General features: G+C 46.2%; 1 protein-coding gene and 1 pseudogene across 1 annotated transcript in view; both read left to right on the forward strand.

The window, feature by feature from the left end:
• Window positions 1-3,707, forward strand: part of LOC126502511 (kinesin-like protein KIF11) — a 40,428-nt pseudogene extending 36,721 nt beyond the window's left edge.
• Window positions 3,708-12,900: 9,193 nt separating this feature from the next.
• Window positions 12,901-23,662, forward strand: part of Fam120a (family with sequence similarity 120 member A) — an 81,360-nt gene continuing 70,598 nt past the window's right edge. Inside the window, exon 1 of the mRNA XM_050144180.1 lies at window positions 12,901-13,442. Coding sequence (XP_050000137.1) covers window positions 12,969-13,442 — 474 coding nt within the window. The 5' untranslated portion in view covers window positions 12,901-12,968. The remainder of the gene's footprint in view (window positions 13,443-23,662) is intronic.

Genomic DNA, 23,662 nt, shown 5'->3' on the forward strand with positions numbered 1-23,662 from the left:
GTTGGACGCCAAAATGTAACGGCGTGAGCGAATGCAGACAGATTGTCAAAATATAGACAGCTTTAATGGAGGAATAGACTTCCAGAACCACCGTTCCCACGGAGACCAGGAAAGCAGAAGAGAGCGCTGGGAGCACGCTCACCAATTTTATAGGAGAACTTTAGCCTGAGGCGAACACGCCCCCTAAGGGGTGGGACTTATCCCTACAGCTATGCAGTATTGTTTCTGTTCTCTTCGTTTGCATAAGCACGACTTTCCATCTGGTATGATTTCCTCAGGCCAAAAGGATATCATTTAACTTCTATTTGTGACAGCGTCTTAGTATGTGCTGTCCCAGCCTCCAAGCGGTGGAGTTACAGGTGGGAGCCACCATGACTGGCTCATCTAGCGTTTGTTATGGGGCCAGTCTTTTGCTATTTTATACTTGAAAGGGTCCTTATATTTCCTTTGTTCTTGAAAGATCCATGTAAAGGTCATTGTTTTGTGTTTGTGTGGGGTGCATGTGCACACGCCCCAGTCTGTGCAGGCAGAAGACAACTTTTAGGACTCCCTTGTCCCTTTCCATTGGGTGATCCTGGGCTCTAACTCAGGTTGTCCAGTTTGCATAACAGGCACATTTACGCACCACGTCATCTTCTTGGCCCTTGAAACAAGACTTTGCTGGGTAAATAGTTCGTGGTTCTCAGGAAGTAGGTGGTGCTGTCTCTGATGGCAATGGAGTGTCATTCCTGCGCTACTCTGTTCGTGTGGCGACAGGGGCGTGGGTGGGCACCTGTTACAATGTTTACTTTTGGAGGTAAACTTTTAAAATCTGTTATTGCTGGGGTGGTGGCACTCACACTCACACCTTTGGTCCTCAAGCAAGCCCTGAATCCTCTTGTTAATTCAGGAAAATGCTATTCCACTGTGTATATTTCATGAAGCCTCCCTCTTCTCGGAACCATGGTTACATAGTTGTTCGTCCTTCAGGTAGTCCTCTCCCACCCCTGCCACACACACCCTGAAACGGTTTCTCTGTGCAGCCCTGGGTGTTCTTCTGAAACTCGCTCAGTAGACCAGGCTGGCCTCAAACAGACCTGCCTGACTCTGCCTCCCAAGTGCTAGGATTAAAGTGTGTGCTGCTACTACCCGACCTTGGTGGCTTTTCAGTGTGCAATCATCAAGTTACGTGTCTCCTCATAGCAATGGAACAGTAACTAAGGCAACTTCTGGCTTCAGTGCTTTCCTCGCATCTATAAAGCCTTGGGTTCAATCCTCAGTGCTGCTTAAACTGGTGTTTACAACTGTAAATTCCAGAACTTCAAAACAGGAGTCAGGGGTTAGGAAGATGGTGTCTTAGTCACTGTCACACTGCTGTGAAGGGACACTGTGACCAAGGCAGCTCTTATAAAGGAAAGCATTTCACCGGGGCTGGCTTACTGTTTCAGAGGTTTAGTCCATTATCATCATGGTAGGGAACAGAGGGACAGGCAAGCATACCAGAGAAGTAGCTGATGAGTCAAGAGAGACTCTGGAATTGGCATGGGTTTTTGAAAGCTCAAAGCCCATCCCCAGTGGCACCCTTCCTCCAACAATTTTATTAAATTATTTATTTATTTATTATATATACAGTGTTCTATCTGTGTGTATGCCTGCAGGCCAGAAGAGCACCAGACCCCATTACGGATGGTTGTGAGCCACCAAGTGGTTGCTGGGAATTGAACTCAGGATCTTTGGAAGAGCAGGCAATGCTCTTAACCACTGAGCCATCTCTCCAGCCCAAGGCAACACCTCTTAATCCTTCCCAAATAGTGCCACTCCCTGGTGTGAGCTGGTGGGGGTCATTCTTACTCAGACCACAGAAAGGACTCTGCTGGTCAAAGCACTGTCTGCTCTTCCAGAGGACCTGGGTCTGATCCCACGTCCTTACATGACGGCTTACACCTGTCTTTAACTTCACTTTTGGCTCCTGCAGGCACTGGGCATGCAAGTGCTAATAGACACAGACATACATGTAAATCAAAGATCCACGTGCAAAAAGTGAAAAAAAAAAAGAAAGGAAGTGGAGGCAGGAAAATCAGAAGTTCAAGGTCAGTCTAGTCAAGGTGGTAGGACTTGCCTTTAATCCCAGTACTGCAGAGGCAGAGGTAGGCAGATCTCTGTGAGTTCGAGGCCAGCCTGTTTTACAAAGCTAGTTCCAGGACAGCTAGGGCTATTACACAGAGAAACTCTGCCTCAAAAAATAAACAAACAAACAAAAACGAAACAAAACAACAAAAAAATAGTTCAAGTTCAAGCTGCATGTTGAGTTCAAAGGCAGCCTGGCATACATGAAATCATGTCTAAAAACTACATTAATTTGTGTTTATGTTTCATTTTCATGTGTTTGGCATGCACATGTGTGGGCTACACAAGTCTGAATCGGTCTAAAAGAGAAACAGAGCTCACACACTTGGGATCACATGCCTTTAATCCCAACACTAGGGAAATGGAGACAGGGGTGATATGGCTGGGCAGAGAGAACTATAAGGCAGGAGGAGACGGGAGCCCGAATGCAGCCCGAGATGCAGTCTGAGGATTTGTAGAGATGGGATTGCCCTTTCAGTCTGAGGATTCAGTAGAGGTAAAAGATCTCTCTAGTGGCTGACTTCACGCTTTTCTGATCTCTGTTTTCACCCCCTAATAACTGACTCTAGGTTTTTATTATTAAGACCAATTAGAATTCGTGTTATACCTTCCCAGTTTGCTTTTGATCATGGTGTTTCATCATTAGCAATAGTAAGCCTAAGACAACACCCCAGGAAGAACTCTCCTGAGGAAGAAAGATGAGTAGGGCAAGAACATCCAGGTGTTGGAGAGACACAGATCATATGATCTGGAAGGGAGGAAAGTTAACTACCGTCAGGAGTAGGATGTGATCACGCAAAGAAAGAACTTAGTGTACCAACTGTAGGACTCACAGGAACTCCAGGAAAACATTGACTTTCGGTATGATGTTTGGAATATCTACTGAGCAAATTGACGTCTACCAAAGTGATGTTTGTCCATTCTAGATGAAGTTATTATGGGCTATAATTGGAGCATTTTACAGACTGGCACTGGAAAAACTTTTACAACAGAAAATGAAAGGTCACCTGGGAGGAAAATGACCTCTTGGCTGGGATAGTTTCACAAATTCATCTAATTTTTAAGAACCTTACTGATAATGGTACTGCATCTGCAGCCAGTGTCTCTTTTGGATCTCTATAATGAAGACTTTTGATATTCTTAGTCCAGCTTCTTCTGAGAGACTGCTTCGCTTGATGATCCTGTGATAAGAGGGAGTGATAATCAAAGATTTAGAGGGAATTGAAGTGCACAACAAAGGTGAGTTCTACCAAATATTGGAGAAGGGAACAGTGAAGAGGACAAACGGGGAGACCTTGAAGAACGCTTACTCTAGCTGCTCTGTTAGAATACACATGGAAAGGTACTACAGCTGGTGGAGAACAACTCGTTAAAATTGGAAAGCTGCATTGGGCTAATCTCGCAGGAAATGAAAATTTGGCCATCCTGGAGCTGCTGAGAAAAGCATTCAGGATGCTGTAAGTGTCAATCAGTCCCTGTTGACTTTAGGAAGAGTTACTACTGCTCTTGTGGAAATAATACCTCATATTCCTTATCGAGAATCCCAACTAACTAGAATCCTGCGGAGTTCTCTTGGGGGATGGTAGAGAACATCTCTGTAACAGCTTCCTCTGCAGCTCTCATTCTCACCCCGAGTGCATGAGAGCAAAGGGCATACTGGGTAAGCATGGAGCCAGTCAGAAACCTGCCACAGAACCCATGAGGACCACACAGAGGTGATGGGGTGTGTGACACGAGCTCTCGCTACAGCCCATGAGGTACATGGAGCGTGCATCTCTGAAGAAAATCTTGGAGAGCCATGAACAGAAAATTCTGTTCAGAAAATAAATAGTTGAACTGGTTGAAAAAAGAATCAGTGTCCTTGAGGAGGGCTCAGTAGGGTTACAGAGTTATCTGTGGATGACAAAAGTGAACTTCACCTGTGGAAATCTGAGCTGCAAATAAGGCAGGTGGACTTGAAGCCACTCAGAAACATTCACAAGAAAGAAATAAACTGACAACTTATTAGAGAGGAATAGGTCTCTTTAGCATTGGAAAGAACGTGGGGGACACTTCATGATGTCACCGGCAAGGAAATGTGGCAGCTAGTGTGTCTCAGATTTCTCACGTGCTGGGAGAAGAGCAACCATTAGCTACACAAAGTAAGCCCGCTGTTGTGCAGAAATGGGTTAGCAGATTGTGACTGACTGTCCCGGCTCCCTGAAGGCTGTCTCACCCCCTGGTGTGGCGTCCAGAGTGAAGCCCAACAGACAACTGCAGCACCGTTTCAGGGCTTCATTGACGATGGTTGAAGGCAGGAAAAGATAGGAAGTTTTTGTTTGTGAAAATTTGTCAATCAATAGTTGGATGGAGAGATTCTACACTTTGGCGGAAAAGTGTGAAAATGGCTGGAAACCACTTAATAGTACTCAAGAAAATACAGAGTGGAAGTCGACAGCTCAACCAGTAAAACAACACACAGTAAAAACTTGTGGAGGCAGAAGAGACGGCGCGCAGTTAAGAACAATTCTGCTCCTTCCAGAGGACCTGGGTTTGGTACCCAGCACCCACCTGGAGGCTCACAACGGTTTGCAAGTCCAGTTCCTAAAGGATCCAGTGCTCTCTTCTGACCCCGCCCCCCCCCCCAGGGCACAGTACACACAGTGCACAAATGCATGTAGACAAAACACTCATTTACATAAACAGAATTTAAGGAATTATTGCTAGGCCAGGTGTGGTGATGCATGTCTCAGCAGAGGCAGGAATAGCAGAAATCCAAAGCTTAATGAAACTATAAAAACTGGTTTGAATAACCTTAATTGCTTATTGCTGAAACTAGCTATCCCAACAGGTTTGACACCTGAGAGAAGTTATTTATATCTATCAACACTGGTGAGACTGAGCCATGGAAACAGCTCCTTGATCAGCTGTAAAAGAAACAGCCCAAGCTGTCAATGATGCTAAATTGTTCAGAAAATGACAGAGACCAGTAAAGGCATGGATGAAGAAAAGGGGGTTCTGTGTCGAAGAATTCTTATCCCAAGAGCCATTTGTATTGTGTACCAGTGTGGATTGCTCAAGTGTGGGGGGGGGGGGCTCCAATTTCCCAGGACAAAAACACAGGTGTTAACCCCGAGGAGATGTCAAAAGTTGAAGAAATCTCACACACAGCACTCTGTTTAAAAGAGCAGACTGCAGCCGGGCAGTGATGGCATATGCCTTTAATCCCAGCACTCGGGAGGCAGAGGCAGGCAGATTTCTGTGAGTTTGAGACCAAGCCTGGTCTACAAGAGCTAGTTCCAGGACAGACTCTAAAACTATAGGGAAAGCCTGTCTCAAAAAAACAAAAACAAAAAACCACCACCAACAAACCCCCCAAAAAGAAAAAAGAGCAGACTGCACTGCAGTAAATTTAAGTAAGCATCAAGATTATTTTATTTATTTATTCACTAATTCATTTATGTTTTTAAAAAACAGGGTTTCTCTGTTAAACAGCTCTGGCTGTCCTGGAACTCACTATATAGACTAGGTTGGTCTCGTCTATGAACTCAGAGATCTGCCTGCATCTGCCTCTCGAGTGCTCAGATTAAAGGGTGAGCCACTGCCGCTTGGCTTATTTTATTTATTTTTTATGTGCATATTTTTCCGTGTGAGGGTGTTGGACCCCATGGAACTGGAGTTACAGATAGTTGTGAGCTGCCATGTGGGTTCTGGGATTTGAACCCAGGTCCTCTAGAAGAGCAGCCAGTTCTCTTAACCACTGAGCCATCTCTCCAGCCCCAATTACTTATTTTAAGAAAAAAAGTCAGGTGGTGATGGTGCATACCTTTAATTCCAACACCTGGGTGGTGGTGGCAGGTGTTTCTCTGAGTTCCAGGCCAGCCTGGTCTACAGAACTAGTTCCAGGACAGTGAATGCTACTCAGAGAAACTCTCTCTCAAAGAACCAAAACCAAAAACTAAAACCTGACATGCCATAATTTGAGGCTGTGTACAGACTGAAATGGGATAGACTATATCAACAACTCAGTTGCTGCAGTTAAACTGAGTGGCCTTCTTTGTCAGCACTGTAGTGCTCAAGCCAGGCCTAGTAGCTCACGGTCTCTTCCTGCTGCCACGGATCCAGACATAGAAGCTGCTGCCGTGTTTCCTGCCATGCTGATAACAGACCAAACTTCTCAACTGTAAAGCCAGTCCCAATTGAATGCTTTCCTTTATAAGTGCTGCCGTGGCCATGGTGTCTCTTTACAGCAAAGAAACCCTAAGACGAGGGTTTGGTTTTTCAAGACAGTTTCTCTGTGTAACAGAGGTTGGTTGTCCTGGAACTCTGCAGACCAGGCTGGCCTCAAATCTCAGAGATCCATCTGTCTGCCTCCCAGTACTGAGACTAAAGGTGTGTGCCACCATGCTCAGCTTAAGGCTGGCTTTTATACAAAGGACTAGGTGTCATGTAACTGTGATGAGACTCTGGGTGTGGAGGGCCTTATGTGGCAGATGATGCTCCAGGCCCCACTCCCCAAGACCAGCTCTCCCTACTCTACATTCTGGGGACTTTTAGGGGGCAGTAATGGTGAGCAGGGGAAGGGCAGTTCTTCAGTCTCAGTATCTTAGGGTGGGGCTTTGCCATGCTGTCAGTAGGTCTGTCCCCATTGCTTTCAGAGTTTGAGGCAGAACTTACTGTTTTCTACATGCACTTTGTTCTTGTAGCTCAAGTAACCCAAATCTCTTTGGCTGTAGTCCCAGACCTAAGCAGGGAGTCTCCACCATTCTCAGGATGACTGTGCTTTCCAGAGAGAAGCAGGCTCAGGTTTCCAGCCTGGACAGCTTCTCAGACTCTGGTGTAAAGGTGGTAATTTTTCTGGAAACATTGTATTGTTTGCACAAGTGCAATGGATTACTAAATTACTAATCTAGAAATGGTCAAACCTTAAAATCACTTTGTACTTGCATGAATTTCTTAAAAACTTCAATTGGACTAGGCAATGGTGGCCCATGCCTTTAATTCCAGTTCTTGAAAGGCAGAGGCAGGCAGATTTCCCTTGAGTGTGAGGCCAGCCTGGTCTACTAAGTTCTAGGACATCCACTGTAGTTACACAGAGAAACCCTGTCTCAAAACTTAAAAAAAAAAAAACACAAAAAAACAAAAGCCTCCATTGGATTTCTATCACACTTGAAAATAAAAATTTCATCCACTCAATCGTTCAGTAGCTGAGGGTGGTAATGCACTTCTGAAGCCTCAGTACACAAAAGGCGGAGGCTGGAGGGTCAGCAGTGGGAGGCCAGCCTGGGCATTAGAGTGAGTGCCTTTCTCCAAAAACCTACATTCTACCAGGCAGCATTTATGGAATGACTAGAAAGTTCTTTCTCTAAACAAGATTGCAGCACAACAGCTTCCACTACTGCCTGGGTCACCTCTTGCAAGTTGCCTAGGGAACATATACCCCTCATTCCAAAGTCCTCAGCAACTCTTCTCTTGAGCACAGCTATTTCTGATTTGGCCCAAAGCCATCTAGACACAAGTTTGGATAGCATAATGGCTAATAAACAAGAGAGACAACAAAAGGGGCTGGGGATGTTGCCTGGGGATGTGCTTCTACACAAATATGAGGACATGATTTCTCGTTCATGGTACCCACATAAAAACTGGGTATGGTGGAAGCATTTGTTACCCCAGCATGGGATGGGTACAGCAGGTGAATCCTGGGGTCTCACTGGCCAGTTAGCCTAGCCAAAACAGGTTAAGCCTTTTTAACAAAAGAGGATGGAGGTAGACAGAAGACAACCCATGCTGACATGGGCCTCCCCACACACGTGTGCAGGGGCAACATACACTCTCCACCCTCCCCAAAAGAAAATGTGTAGCATGAATAATAAAAACCCAGAGACAGACACTGGGGTTCAACCTAAAGATCAGAAAAGCAAGGCAGCTAACCACTACTAGAGAGATATTTTACCTCTACCAAATCTTCAGACTGAAGGGGCAAGATCCTGTGTCTACAAACCCTCAGACTCCACTGAGTCCCTGTCTCTACCCTTTATATTCCTCTCTCCACCCAGCTATATTGTTCCCACTCGTCTCCCTAGTGTTGGGATTAAAGGCACGTGATCCTGAGTGCTGGGATCACCTTTGTGTGAGCTGTTTCTCTTTTAGACAGATTCAATCCTGTGTAGCCCAGAATGGCCTTGAACTAACAAGAGATCCCTCTGCTGGGATTAAAGGTGTGTGTCACCACTCCCTGGCCTCTATGGCTGCCTAGTATGGTTACTTTGCCCTCTGATCTTCAGGCAAACTTTATTTATTAAAACACAAACAATATACCACTATAAAAATGTCAAAAGCAGGCAGTGCTCTTTAGGTTGAAAATGTAAGATGAAACCCTGAGAACCTACGTCCAGCAGCAGTGCCGGCTGCTTTCACCCATGTGGGGGGACCTATCTTTCCCAGCCTGAGAAAACGTTGTCCCTGTTAAGTGGTGACACTAGTGCTTTCTCAGCAGAGTCAGCAGCTGCAGCTGACCTGTTGGATAGGACCTACGGATCTGGCCACTGATGTATGTCTTGCAATATTTGTGGCTTTGGAAATGAGCCTTGATGTTGCTGAGTAAGTTATTTTTGTTTGGTCCTGGAGATACTTTGCAATTAACACAACAGCCTCTGGAAATCTGAAAGAAAAAAAAGGTAATTGACATGTCAATTGTTTGTAGCATGTGATACATGTTCATCAGCCGTCCCCATTCATGCTAGCTATCACAGGGCCAGAGGACCAGCCAAACAGAACTATGAGCATGCTGGAAAGGCGCAGGGGACCAATTACAGACCTTCCACTTCCTATACAGTTCCAAAGTTTGTAAACAATTTAATAATCTAGGGCTAGGAGTCACTCTCCTCCCTTTGTACTCCCAATATGGGACGTGGGAGGAAAATAAGAACATGGTTCTCGAAGGACAGCAACACACCCCTAAATCCCATTCATTATTCTACGGGAAAAGGCAGAGGCCTGTTGATTCAGAAAACCTCACTACAATCCTGGTTACAGTACAGTCAGACACTTCTGTTCTCTCCTTTATATCCTGGCCTATAGAAATCGAAGTTCAGGAGCACTGGGTGGGAGTCCACAAGGTATGATGCCCAGGTAAAGAGGGATGTTGGAGAGGTTGGCTTAAGATGGCAAGAAGTGGGACAGTGGACACACGAAAAGGACACCAAACAGCCTCCACTAGTACGGACAGGCAGGTAAGAAACACCAGCAACCAGGGAAGTGCGGGGACCTTCGGCTGAGTTGGTAAATAACCCATCATATGATAATCATTTCAGGAGTCTGTTCTTTATCTGTGCTGTTAGTACAAGCTAAAGCCATTTAAGAGGCGGGATCCTCAATTGAGACACCCCTCCACAAGATCGGGCTGTAGGCAAGCCTGTAAGGCATTTTCTTAATTAGTGGGGAGGGTGCAGCCAGTAGTGGGTGGTGCCATCCCGGGCTGGTGGTGCTGGGATGTATAAGCAAGCAGGTTGAGCAAGCCATGGTGAGCAAGCCAGTAAGCAGCTCTCCTCCACAGCCACTGCATGAGCTCCTGCCTCCAGGTCCCACTGTTTGAGTTCTTGCTCCTTTCATGAAGGACTGAGAAACTGGAGTGCAAGCAAAATGAACTCTTTTTGGGCCAAGGGGCCCATGGTTACGGTGTTTTAACACAGCAAGAGAAAGCCTAACTAAGACAATTGCTCAAGTTAGATTTTATACAAACTAATTTTACTTTCCTACTGGCTCATAACTTAAAACTTTTAAAATGTATTTTTAAAATAGCTGAAAGGGAAGATGAATTCATAGCTGTGACGAGAACAGCATTTTTAACCCACCTAACTGAGAAGAAAAGGCCTCCTAATCCCAGAGTAGCAGAAGCCCCCAAACAGGAAAAGCCCTAAGACTGCAGAAAAAGCCTGTGCTCTGTGGGGACTCTGAAGTAATAACCAATCAACAGGTCAGGTCTAGGCAACACTGCAGGTTCAAATCCCAAGCAGGGACTACTGTACCTCTTCATAGCCACAGGGTCCAGACTTAGCTGTGGCCTGGGGTTTCTCTAATCTTGGTTATGGACCACATGGATAAGAAAGAGTTCTCCACCACAGTTATTGTTAATATTTTCATTAGGCATTGTGTCTTACATCTGAAATCCCAGAACTCTAGAGATTAAGTCAGGCGGATTGCTGGAAATTGAGGCTGGCTGGATTTCATAGTGAATTCCAGGTTATCTCAGGCTATGAGTGAAATCCTGTTAAAGAAAATTCCCCAAACCCAATCCAAAACTCCCAAACCCAAAATGGCAATATTGTCCTGCTTTAAGTTGTAATGAATTAACCAATCAGAAACAAGTTAAAATGGAAAAGAGTTAAAAGCAAGCATTTCTCTCACTGGCTTGGAAAATTTTCCACGCTGTGGTTGGCTTTCTTTCTCTATTAATCTACTAATTATATATGTTTTTTTCTTTCTTTTTTTTTTTTTTTTTTTTTTGGAGACAGGGTATCTCTATGTAGCAGTAGCTGTCCTGGAACTCATTATGTACACCAGACTGGCCTTGAACCCACAGAACTTCACTTGCTTCTGCAACCCGAATGCTGAGATTAAAGGTGTACGCACCCTAGCAAGGCCAGTAATATTACTTTTATTTGGTAATTCGTGTGAAGCCTATGCTTATGCAGTTTTTAACATTTTTATTTTTCAGTTGTTTTTTTTCTCAATAGCTTGTTAATCTCTTCATGAAAAGTTTCTCTAATACAGCCTAAAGACCAAATGAAGAAAAAAGTCCTTTAATCATGACCCAATCACATTGTATTCTCAAGCATATAAGAAGTTGTAGCATTTATAAATAGGGCTTGCTTTTACCTTAGTATTTAGAAAATTTAAGTTTTATTTACAGTGTTGTTAGCCAAACATTCCCCCCATCACTAATCACGGGAGGAGGAAGTGAGGACAAATTCAATAGTATTAGCATCTGTAGAACAACCTGGGAGGTCAAAGAAAGTCAGGGTTCTCCCAGAAGGACCAGAGAAGGTGACACAGATTTGATGGTCCACCTCCAGAACCTTGGCGTTCCTGTCTTAAGATGAAAAGTACATTTATTTCCAGAACCATGAATACAGCACAAACGTTTTTTCCTTTTTTTTTTAAAATAATAAAAGCAAAAATTTAAAAAGAAATAAAAACAAGTCAGCGGTGGCAAAGGTTGACGAAGCATGTGCAAGGCCCTGGGTTGTCCACCAGCTCTGCCCAAACAGACCAGCAAACAAGAATAAACCCAAACCTAAACAATTGGATGAAAATATGTGGACTGTAATCTTGTTAATGAAAATACAAGTGACGGAGACTCATGCCCAATCTTGAACACTAACCATGAATTCCAAAACATTTAGCTATTTCGGGGGTGTTATTATTTAGCGAGTCTCTAAGAACTCCACTTTCTACATAACATGGAACCCTGCCCTCATCACTAATTTCATCCGTAAGCGGCATAACTTATCGGGCTTTAAACATCCATCAAGGCTCCAACAGCGTTTTATTTACGTCACAGGGGCCCGTGCTTGAGACTAAGAATGAGGTGTTATGATCACGTTACATTGTTCACATGTACGAAACGGTCAACGAATAAAAAATATTCTTTAAAAAGGAAAAAATAAAAAAACCCTACAGAATTCCGTTTGCCTCTTCTCGGAGACTGACGAGGGCTTTGGGTCTGCACGGACTTGGTGCCCAGCAGTTGTGCGTGATGGGTCACTCCTGTGTCTGGTGCACCCCGCTCCAGCACCGGCTTACTCAGAAAAAGAACAGATGAGGAGCTGGAGGTAAGCAAAAACCGCTCCTTTAAACTGTTTTCTTTTCTTTTTTTTTGGGGGGGGGGGAGACGGGTCTCCTGTAGCCCAGACTGGCTTCCGATTGGACGGAGATGACCTTGAACTTCTGCGCCTCCTGCCTCCACTTTCAGAAGGCGTCGAGCCCTGCGCTTGTGCCTGCCAGACAAGCACTGTGCCAGCCGAGCCACATCCCCAGCTCCTTCCAGACGCCCAGGCGCACTGGCAGGGACTTCGCTTTCAGAACGTTTGGTCTCGGCACTGCATACGTACCGTCGCCGCCCGGGTTTAGCGGGATCCTAGCGGCCTTCTCAGGCACCCCCGAGGCAGCGCACGTCCGGCCGTCTCCGGAGGGCGGCGCAACGCGGGGAGGCTTGCGGCTCTCGGGGAGTCTCCTTAGCCGGGCTCTGACGCGAGGCCGTCAAGTCACGGCCCGGTCCCGGGAGCGACGCCATCTTGTCGCCCCTGTCCTCCACAGCGACTCGCACTCCCAGGTTCCTGGCTCGCTCGCCCCGGCGCGCGACACGCGCGGCGGAGGAGGAGCGCGAGCTGCCGGCCACGCCTCCCGAGCCCGCAGCCGCGCGCGGGGCGGGGCCGGCCTCGGAGGCCTGTGGCCTCGGGGCGCGGCCTGCACGGGCCCTGGCGCCTCCCTGAGCCCGCCCGGCCGCGGCCCCCTAAGGGCCCGACAGCCCTAACCGCGCTCCTCCTTCTCCGCCCCGCCGCCGCCCCGGGGAACCCGGCCGCGGCCCGGCGCCGCCTCTTCCGCCTTCCGCGTCCGCGCGGGCGGGCCCGACGTCAGCGCCGCCCCGCCCGGCCCAGCAGCGGCCTCGGCCTCGCAGCGCGGCGGCGGCGCAGGTCCCTCCCCAGACATGGCCCTGGGAGGTGGCAGCACATGGCGGCCGAGGCGGCCGTGAGCGCGCCCCCGGCCAGCCCCAGCCCGCCCTGAGGCTGCCCGCGCCCGCCGGCCGCGCCACGGCCCCGCCGCCCCCCGCCCCGCCGCCGCCGGCCCCGCCGCCGCCCGCGCGCGCCCGCCCCGCCGCCGCCATGGGCGTGCAGGGCTTCCAGGACTACATCGAGAAGCACTGTCCGAGCGCCGTGGTGCCGGTGGAGCTGCAGAAGCTGGCCCGGGGCAGTCTGGTGGGCGGCGGGCGGCAGCGGCCCCCGCAGACCCCGCTGCGCCTGCTGGTGGATGCCGACAACTGCCTGCACCGCCTCTACGGTGGCTTCTACACCGACTGGGTGAGCGGCGGCCAGTGGAACCACATGCTCGGCTACCTGGCGGCTCTGGCCAAGGCCTGCTTCGGCGGCAACATCGAGCTCTTCGTCTTCTTCAACGGCGCGCTCGAGAAGGCCCGGCTGCACGAGTGGGTCAAGCGGCAGGGCAATGAGCGCCAGACGGCGCAGCAGATCGTCAGCCATGTCCAGAACAAGGGCACGCCACCGCCCAAGGTCTGGTTCTTGCCACCGGTCTGCATGGCCCACTGCATCCGCCTGGCGCTCATCCGCTTCCACGTCAAGGTGCGCCTAGGGTCGGCGGGCCGGGGTCTCTCAGGGGTGGGTCTGGGGTCCCTTTGGACCCGAGTCAGAATCGGGCCTGGTGCCCTTTGGACTGGGATCCCTGCGGGCTTGGGTCAGGACTAGGGTCTGGGGTCACTTGGGCAGGGGTCAGAGTTGAGCTCCGGGCCTCTTCGTGCTTGTGTTTGGGCTGGGCCTGGAGTTGATTGGGTAGGGATCTGAGTTGAGCCTGAAGTCCCTTGGGCTAGGGTCAGAATTGGGCCTGGAGTCCCTTGGGGCAGGGTTCAAGGCTTGGCCTAGGGTCCCTTCGGGCTTGGGTTTGGGTTGGGCCTGTGGGACTTTCTTGGGCCAGTGTCAGGGCTGGACTAGTTCCGGGAAGCCCAGCCTGGCCCAAGCTGAGTCTTGGGTGCTCCTGCCTGTGGAAGGCCAGAGAGCAGGTCTCAGGGGTTCTCAGGGGGCTCTCGGGACACTTGCGTGTCACGGCCTGGAGCAGGATGGATGTCGGGCCTTTTAGGCCCGGCGTGGTTGAAGTCCGCCCACAGCCATTCCTCTCCACTTTCTCTCTGGTGTGCTGTGGGCCCATAGACTTGTGTATAAGACAGACACTTAGGCTGGTGGACAGACCCCCACCCCAGGTGGGGCTGGTGGTGTCATCTCCAACCTCCTCAGTCTCTTCCTTTCCGGCCACCCGCTGGTTTTAGACTTAATTGTGTACGCATCTGTCGAAATTAACCCGCTCTTTCCCAGCAACAGGTTTATCTTGGAAGCATGTAGAATAAATCGTGATAGTGGATCGCCAGGGCCTTAGGGACAAGTAGATGAAAATAGTGATTGCCTCCAAAGCTGTGAGAGGGGAACCTTGTGTCTAGGCCCGTGCTGGTCTCTAATTCTGAAGGCGGACCCCCCTGCTCCTCTACCTCTGAAAAAGATATTTGGAGAAATTGTCTATGGTAGAATTTTGGTATTAGATTTCGAGGTACTGTAAAATTTGATGAGATGGGATCTTGTCAGTTCTGTCTGTCTGATGTGAAGGTGGTAGTTCAGAACCAGGAAGAAGAATTTGGGGGTCCTTTGGCAAAGGCACAAGATTTTGAAAGCCATTTTTTTTCTGCTGTACAGGAAGCATTCAGTGACCTTCAGTGGGCCTCGGTGGGTGGGTAAGGAGAGCTGCACGTTGTCAGAAAGCTCTGCAGCCAAAATTGGGCCAGAGGAGAATTTAAGGGCCCAGCAGTTGACTGAAAACTGAGCACCTAGCTGGTCTTCAAAAGTCTGGATAGTTTGCATTTTCATGTTTTCTTTAAAACAGTTATTTGGGGGGTGGGGAGGATGAGGCTGTTTGAGTTTTAACAGTTGCCTATGTCTTCCAACTTGTTCCTTTCTTTGGAAATTGAGCTTGAGTTGAAAGTTTTAGACTGTCTCCTCTTCCTGATCATCCCTGCTGGCAGTGATGAGATGGTGGTAGTTAAGCCTAAAATGATTGCGGAAGTCCCACCCAGGATCCTGTTGCAATTGGTGAAGTTGTGTTTAAGTCTGTGGGTGGAGGCGGCTGGAAGAGTGGTGATTGGCCCAGGAGCGTGGCAGATACACAGCATGTCATTTCTCAGCTAGTTCGTGTGAGAGGTAATGTGTGCCTCTCACTTTTTCTCCGTAGCCTGGGGCTCTGGGAAGGAGAAAGTGGAGCCCTCCCTCTGGGATCCACCTCTAGTGGATAGCTTGAAAAAGGTCCTGGTTTAAAGTTTAGTGCTGGGAAGTAACATTTAAGACAGTGAGCTTTCTTACCTGTTTTTGCTAATAACACAAGGCTTTCTAAAATTCAAGAAAACATTGAATATTCATATTAGAATATTCTTTAGAATCTGTGTGTGTGCGTTCTTGTGTGCTTTTACCTTTTCGCAAGAAATGTTGAATTCTTCTAAGTTGTAATTTTTTTAAAACAAAACAAAAATCAGGATCTCATTATATAGCCCTAGCTGGCCTGGAACTATCTATGTAGACCAGGATGATTTCAAACTCACAGAGGTCCTTATGCCCCCCTCTGCTCCTGAGGCTGAGATTTAAAGGTTACACTGTCATAACTGGCCAACTGTAACATCTTTGGGCCCTTGTGAATGCCTCTCATTCCAAGTAGGTACTCGGATTTTGACCAATGTAGTGGGTGTTTGGAAGCTAGATTTAAGCCACATTTAAGACAGTCTAGATGCTTTTGCCGGGACAAGCCTGTTGTCCCAGGCGCTTGGAAAGTTGAGGCAGGAGGATCCTGAGTTTGAGGCTAGCATGGGCTTCAGGGTGAGAACCTGTGGTCTTCCTAACAACCTCACCATTTTGAGAAACGCCTAAGAAGTTTAGCTTTTCAAAATTTCTTAGTTGCCAAGCTTGGTATCTAGGACATTGTGTAGAATGACAGGAGAATAGTGTTGTCTTTTCTGCCTGAAGGATCCTTTATGCTCTCTCTCAGCCTGCTCTAGCCTTTGCCGATGTAATTCTAGCAACCCTGGTTGTCCATTTTCTCAGCTCTGCTTGAGGAGAGAGCGGGTGAAGAAGAAAGTGCTGGAGGCAGGAGCACCATTAATAGCAAAAAGTGACAGCAGAGAGATGTGAAACTGCAGAAAGCAGACAGAATTCTGTGTGCTATTTTTAAACAAGAAAACAACCCTGTGTAGTTGGGTATCCCTGGGAGCAGTGCAGCATTTATTCTGTGAGGATGATTTTGAGGGGCTGGGAGATTGCAAGGACCCACCCGGATTTGATTCCCAGTATTCTCAAAGTGGTTTCCAACTATCTATAACTCCAGGGATCCAGGGGATCGGACTCCCATTTCTGACTTCCGCAGGCACCAGGTGCGAATGTGGTGTGCATAGATACAAGCAGGCATAACATTGACACACATAAATCTAAAAAAATTTTTAAAGTTATAATATACATGTTTTAAAAAGGATAATTTTGGGTCATAAAATTACCTTTAGTGTTCTCTGTTTAAGGGTGTGTGTGTTGGATTTTTATTTTTGGATGCTCATAAAAACTTGAAACAGTATGAACTATCACTACATAGCTGATAGAGTGAGTGAATAAGAAAGGCTATCAGTACCAGGTGCTAGCAGGTTCTGAGCATCTGGAAATAGGCTGGCAGTTTAGTTTATTACGTGTATGGCTGGTGTCTGTGCACCACTTTTGTGCCTGGTTCCTGCAGAGGTCAGAATAGGACATTGGATTTCCTGGAATTGGAGTTACAGATGGTTGTGAACCACTATGTGGGTACTGGAAGTTGAACCCTGGTTCTCTGGAAGAGCAGCCAGTGTTCACTACTGAGCCTTTTCTCTAGTGGTAGTTTCTTACTAAGCATACATGTTCTAGCAAATCCCATTAATGGGTATTTTCTTAATGAGACTTTAGTCACATAAACACTAGTATACTAGAGCATTACCTCATTCGTGTGAAGCCCAGGGGTCCATGCCCAGCATTGTATAAACTGGACATAGTGGCACACACCTCTAGTCTCAGTACTTGGGAGGTAAAAGCAGGAGGTTCAGATGTTCAGGGTTAACCTTGGCTGTGTAACACTTAGGGCCAGCCTAGGCTCTGTGAGACCCTGTCTTGGAAAACAAAACAAAACAAAAGAAATAGCAGTTGGGGAAGTGGCTCAGTTAGTAATGCCTGCTGCACAAACAAGAGGCTCTGAAGTAGGACCACAGCACCCATAGGAGAAGCTGAGCTGGCCCTGTGCAGCCATAACTCCAATGCTGGCAGAGTGGGCATGGGAAGATCCCTAGGTTGCTGGCCAGTAAGTTCCCTGTTCAGTGAGAAACCCTTTTTCTCAGAGGTAGAAAATACCTGAGGAAGGCATCCATCATTAACCTCTGGCTTCCACACATCATATGCATGTAGTTGCACGCACATGCACGCACACACACATACACACAAAGCTAGGCTCACAAAGTGTGATTCTCTTTATATGATCTTCTCCGAAAGAGAAAGCCATAGGGCTGGGAGTCTAGGAAGGAAGTGGCTGTGAGGTCGAGCTCAAGAGAGGAGAGAGTGAACACTGGCCACAGGAGTGAGCTGCTGAAGATAAGTGCAGGACTGTGGAAGTCGTGTGTTCTGTTCTGGTGATGATAACATTTAAAAATCAAACTGTACACCAAAGCTAAATAAAAATTAATTTTGCTGTATGATAATTACTACTTTTTAAAGTTAGATAAGTGTTGGTAAAGAAATTGACACGAATACCTATGCATATGTTATGTTGTGTAAAAACATCCCTGTTGCAAAAATACAAAAACCATCTTTTCCACTTTTTTAGTGTTTTTAAATAGGATATCTTTTATTTATTCTTAGACAGTTTCATATTTGTGGGCCGCTCTCTTGGTCATCTCCATCTTCACCTCCCTCTGCCTTTACTAGTGTTTTATAAATTGGTGGGGAGCTATAATTTCCTGTCATATTTATTTAGAGAAATCCTTTTTGATTTAGAGAATGCTTCTTTGATAGAGTAATAACTATATTTTTAAATTACTTTCAAATTTATTTATTTTGTGGTGATGGGTTGTGTGTGTTGGGGGCACATGTGGAAGTCAGAGGACAATTTGTTTCTCTCCGTGTGGGTCCCAGGATAGACTTGACTGCAGGTGCCTTTGTTTGCTGGGCCTCCTCGCTGGTCCTAGGTGCATGTTTTGCAGTTAGTGGTTCTCTGTGACCATTAGAAGTTGGCTTATACTTGAGATAATTTTCTTGTGGACCTTACACAGCATTACTTGAACTTGGCATTTGCTGGTCACTGGGAGAGTAGCCTTTGTGTGCCTTGAGTCATGGTAACCTTTGAAGCCTCAGGGAGTAACTTGTGTTTATTTGAAAATCTTGGTGACATTAATTCACTGGTATTGTCTAAACACCTCTCCTACCAGACTGGAGGTGTAGGTGTGAAAGTTTATCCTGAGGTTCCTCAGACCTCATCCTGAGTTCCTTCCAGTGGAGCTTTGGTAATTCAGTGCTCTGGTCTGTTTATGCAGAGCTTACACAAAATAGTGTTCCTGTTTTCAGCCAAGCCAAGAAAACACCCTTGTCTTTTTAGGGCTGATGATCTTGCGGCGAGGAGTAACCAGTGTCAGCCTGGATGCTTACTGGTCCTTGTTCACATTCGTTCCGTTCGTTGTTTAGTACTCAGTATCTTACTGGCCATTTTACATGGCGAGAAGCAGCATCTACTGGCTTAGTTACAAATGGGGACTGGGCACCCTGCAGAGGGAAGTGCAGGCTAAAGTCAAAAGTCCAGTTCCCTTGTATGAGTACTTTAGGGGTGTGCCTAGTGCTCACACCCTGGGAGCAGGGTTTTTGCAGTTACAATAGGAGCAGCAGGGTTTCTATGTAGAAGAAAATCATGCATCATTAGATCCAGTGCTCAGGGACCTTTCAGTAAACAGGAAATACAGTACAGAATTCACTCAAACTGGTCATCCATTAAAAATAAATATTCTTCTCTAGTATGTCAGTTTTGTAACTAGCCCTGTGCTACTTAACGACAGGTAATTTCTTGAAATATTCTTAAACCTTACTGGTGTAGCCTATGGGTTGTTTATATGGAAACCTGTACAGTGTGTGACTGTAATGAACACTGGAGGCAGTTTAGCATAATGGTACTTACAGCTCAAAACAGAAAAGGTACAGTAGAAAGCTAGAGATAGTATATGCTAACACTGAAATGTTCCAGGGCACATGGCTGCAGCTTACCACTGCACGGGTTGGTAATTTTGTAAGCTCAACAGTATTTATTTCATTTGTGTGTGATACATATCCATAACTAGACGTCTGAATTTCTCCTGCTTTTTGACTATTATGAAAAAATAAGTAATGTTTCTATGAATGTGGTATGCCAACGGACATTTAGTGGTATTGGGTAGTCAGGACTTCATGCTTGCTAAGCAAGTACTTTATCACTAAGCTACATCCAGTCATATATTTAATTATTTCAAAATTGTTTTACTGTTACCACAGTGGCTACAGAAGTTATGTTTTCTGTCACATGTTATACTACACATTATCAGCATTTTTTAATGTGTAAAAAATCTTTTTGTCTATATATTTTTAATTAATTAATTAATTAATTGAGACAAGATCTCTCTATTTAGTTCTGGATGTCCTGAAACTCACTATGTAGACCAGGCTGATCTAGAATTCACAGAGATCCTCCTGCCTCTGTCTTTGCTTGTACCACCATGCCCCTGCCTGTAGTTGTCTTTCTAAAGTAGTGGTTCGTAGTTTGCCTAGCCTTCGCAGTTGCTATAACTGCCCTCCCCTTTTCCTCTTCTCTCTCCCTCCTCACTTAACTTCCTATCTCCTCTCTTATCTTGTCTTTTTACTTTTCTCTCCTCTAGATAGGATATCACTGTATAGCTCAGACTGGCCTGGAGCTAACTGTGTAGACTAGGCTGGCCTCAAACTAGTGGCAGCCTTCCTGCTTCAGCTCCTGGGATTATAGACATGAGCCACCACATCCAGCGGCATGAAAGTCCTGCAGAGCTGTGCATCCACATTTCCAGATAGCCAGATTTTTCAAGTAAACCAGAAATCCACATTCTATTCGAAGTTATTCTACTTAAGAACTGTCAAGCCAAGCAAAACAGTACTCTAGGCTAGATTCAGCTCTTGAGCACCGGTGTGTCTGAGCTCTGATTGTTATCTGTTGTCCTCATCCAAGTCTCTTTTCTAGAGTCCCACTGTCTCTTCCCACCTTGAACTCTCTTCAGTGGTCAAAACAATTCAGAGACTTTCCCTAAAGGCCAAAGGCCATGGGGTTTCCTTGTTACATGTTCTTTTTCCTGGTGTCCACTGTCATGTGAGGGGTATCCCATCCACGTGCTCATAATGTCTGACACAGGCCAATCTCTCACGGCATGTCTTGTCTCCCTGACCTACAGACCAGTGGTCCCCTCCTCCCTTCCACCAACCAGATTTGTTCTCCACACTCCACACCCCACCAGCTATGTCTTTACCTTGTCTCTTGATTTCTCACTTTGAATTTCTGATTTCATTGTTGCACTACCAGAGCACAGACCTGATAAGAAGTGCCAACCCCTTCAAAGCCTGTGTTCTGTATTTCTTTCTGGATGTCTTCCCCTTGCCTTCTACCTTTCCTTTTCCCAAGTCTGCAGTTTTAATTTCACCCATACAGGTTTGAGCCTCAAGATCACTCCCATCAGTCTTCACCGCTTCAGAGTCACCTGACTGTACCATCCCCTCCCTTCCCCCCCACAAGTCCCTACACTAATGACACGTGTAGCGCCACAGTCTTTCTCACCTCTTCCTCATTCCCAGCATCCTGACACAGAAGGCAACCACACAGCTGCTCTGCAAACCCGTTGGCAGGTTCTGAAATAAATTTTTGGCTATTTATTGGCATTTAAGAAGTGATATAGTCTCAAATACAACCAGAATCTAGAAGTGTGAGACACACTAGGAACCAGTAGCATTTCCTGTTGGTAGGTCAGCGTGACCTCGAGCTTCCACAGTTACTCCAGGTCATTCATTGTTCACACCCTGTAGAGCAGCCTACCACATCTTCAGGGAGGCCTCTTGTCATGTTCAGACTTGACTAAAGCCATTAAGAGTCCAGCTCTGTTCAGACTTGTAGACCCTTCTGCAGCCCTGGCCATTATATCTCCTGCTTCATGGTTTGTACCATCCCTACCTTATTTATCTGTTTACTTTTGATTCTATTACCCATCTTTCCTGATTTCTGTCTCACTTAAGTTTGTCAAACTTACACTCTCTTCAAAGCCTGTCTCAATACCACCTGGCTTCTTGGGGTATGTGTGTGTACCCATGTGTGTGCATTTGGAGGCCCAAGCAGGACTTGGGTATCTTCCTGTATTAGTGACCACCTAACTGCTTAGAGACTGGGTCTCTCAGTGAGCTGGCAGCTTGTTGTTTTGGTTAGGCTAGGTTGGCTCATCTTTGCCCTTCAAAACTGGGTTACAGATGTGTGCAACTGTGAGTCCTGGGGATTTGACCTCAGGTCCTTTTGCTTGCAGAACAAGCATTCTTACCCACTGGGCCATTTTCACAGTCCCAACATTCACTTAAACAAACAAACAAACAAAACCAGGGTCTCACTGTGTAGCCCTGGTTGGCCTGGAACTCCCAGAAATTTGCCTATGTCTGTCTCTGGCGTGTTGGAATTAAAGGTATGTACCACTATGCCAGGCTTTGTTTTTTTCTATGTAGAATTGTCTGGTCCAGAACTTGCTATGCAGACTAGGCTGATGTTGGCCTCACAAGTGCTGGGTTTAAAGTTTGTACCACTACGCCAACATTCACCCTTTAAAATTAAAATATATACTATGTTCTTTTATATAGCCAGAAAAATTTTATTTTCTTTCAATATTTGGATCAATATCCATTTATTAAAATGTGTTTTCTTACGTGTTCTTTTCTGTTTCCAAGGGCTTAATTTTATTTAATGTTTACTTATTTTATGTGTATGGATCTCTTGCCTGCATTGTGTGTGTGTGTGTGTGTGTGTGTGTGTGTGTGTGTGTGTGTGTGTGTGTGTGTGTGTGTGTGTGTGTGTGTGTGTGTGTGTGTGTGTATGTGTGCGTGTCTGTGCCCGCAGAAGCTAGTAGAAGGCATCAGATTCCCCCAGGTCTGAAGTTACAGATGGTAGTGAACTGTCTTGTGGGTACTGGGAATCTAACTCCTGATCCTTTGGAAGAGCAGCCAGTGTACTTAATGACTGACCCATCCCTCCGGCCCTGAAAAGGACTTAATTTTAGCAGCCAACTGAGTGCCTGTTACTACTTGTCATAGACAGTGAAGGGAATTGAGAATTAGGGAAGCCTTTGGAAAGCTTGTACTGGGTTAGAATGTTGAGGTAAGTCTTTCATGTTAACATTTAGAACTTTTTTTTGTGCCATGAAATGACATATTTGTGAAGGCTTGGGAGTAGTTCTTAGATGAGTTAGTTGGCAGTGTCATCAGAGCCCCCAGGGCAAAGGGTGTTCACTGGGTAGAGGCCAGGGATGCTGCTAACATTCTGCAGTGTCCAGAACAACTCTCTGCAGCAAAGAGTTATCTATTCTCAAATACCAGTGCTAAGTCAAAGAAACCCCGATGCAACCAAATCCAACGAATCTAAGTTGTAGGGCTTTTGAGGCCTTTGTACGCCAGGGAGAGAACTTGAAAGTACAACTCAAGTTTCTAAACTAAAATATGCATTTATATATACACCCTGTATTTAAGATATTTTAGACCTATATTACCCTTCATTTTAATTTACTGAAATTTATGGAAAGAAGCTAATTAATACACAGTACACATTCTGACTGCAGTAAGCAGTTAACTATAGGAGTAACTGTCAAAAGACCGTATATAAGGAAAGGTATTTTAGAATATTTAGGCTATTTTCTTGGATTTGTAGACAGAATTTCAAAACAAGAAACAAGCAAACAAAGCAAACCAACAAAAAGCCCCCAAATCAATTAGACATAGAAACCAGAGTTTGGGTCTGGAGCCATGGCCCAGTGGTTAAGGAGCACATACTGTTCTTTCTCACAGAGGACCTGAGTTCTAATAGCACCCACATCTAGCAGCTCTCAACTGCCTGTAACTCCAGCTTCAGGGCATCTAACATCCCTCTGTCCTTCTCACTCCTGCAGGTATAGACATGTATACATAAATAAATAACAAAAATATCTTTAAAAATAAATGAACCATACAGTGGTTAACATACAGTGTTTTAAAATTCTCCAGATGGCTGTGTAGCTTATCATTTATTTTACTTTTCCCCCCCTCCCCCTATGGAAAGTAAGTTTATGAGGACTTTGGCTGTCATCAAGCTCCTAGAACAATCCCTGGCTTATTGTGGTTGTTTACAGACTACCTGCTAAGTGCGGCACACCCAACACTGCAGCTTCCTCCTGCAGGCTGTGTGATAGGAGGAAGTAGAATTTTCTTTTCAGCCCAGAGTCAGTTAATTCCAAAGGTGACTGACTGAGCTCATCCCAGCCACCTGGTGCCTGGGTTTTATCTTACAATAATCCTTTTATGCTTCTTAACTCAAGATGTACTCTGTTGAGAAGGCATGAAAGAGGACTGTGTAGGTAAACTGGCTGCTTCTGCTGCTTTCTTTCGTTGCTCCTGATTTGAGGCGTTATGGGGGAAGTGTGGGCTGAGCTGTCATTGAGAGACAGCTCCATTTGTGCCCTGGCCATTTGGTATTTATTTTGCTGATGTCT

This window comes from Alexandromys fortis, unplaced genomic scaffold (genome assembly GCF_014885135.2).
Source record: "Alexandromys fortis isolate MF-2015 unplaced genomic scaffold, M_Fortis_MF-2015_v1.1 scaffold_1, whole genome shotgun sequence".
Classification (NCBI taxonomy): Eukaryota; Metazoa; Chordata; class Mammalia; order Rodentia; family Cricetidae; genus Alexandromys; species Alexandromys fortis.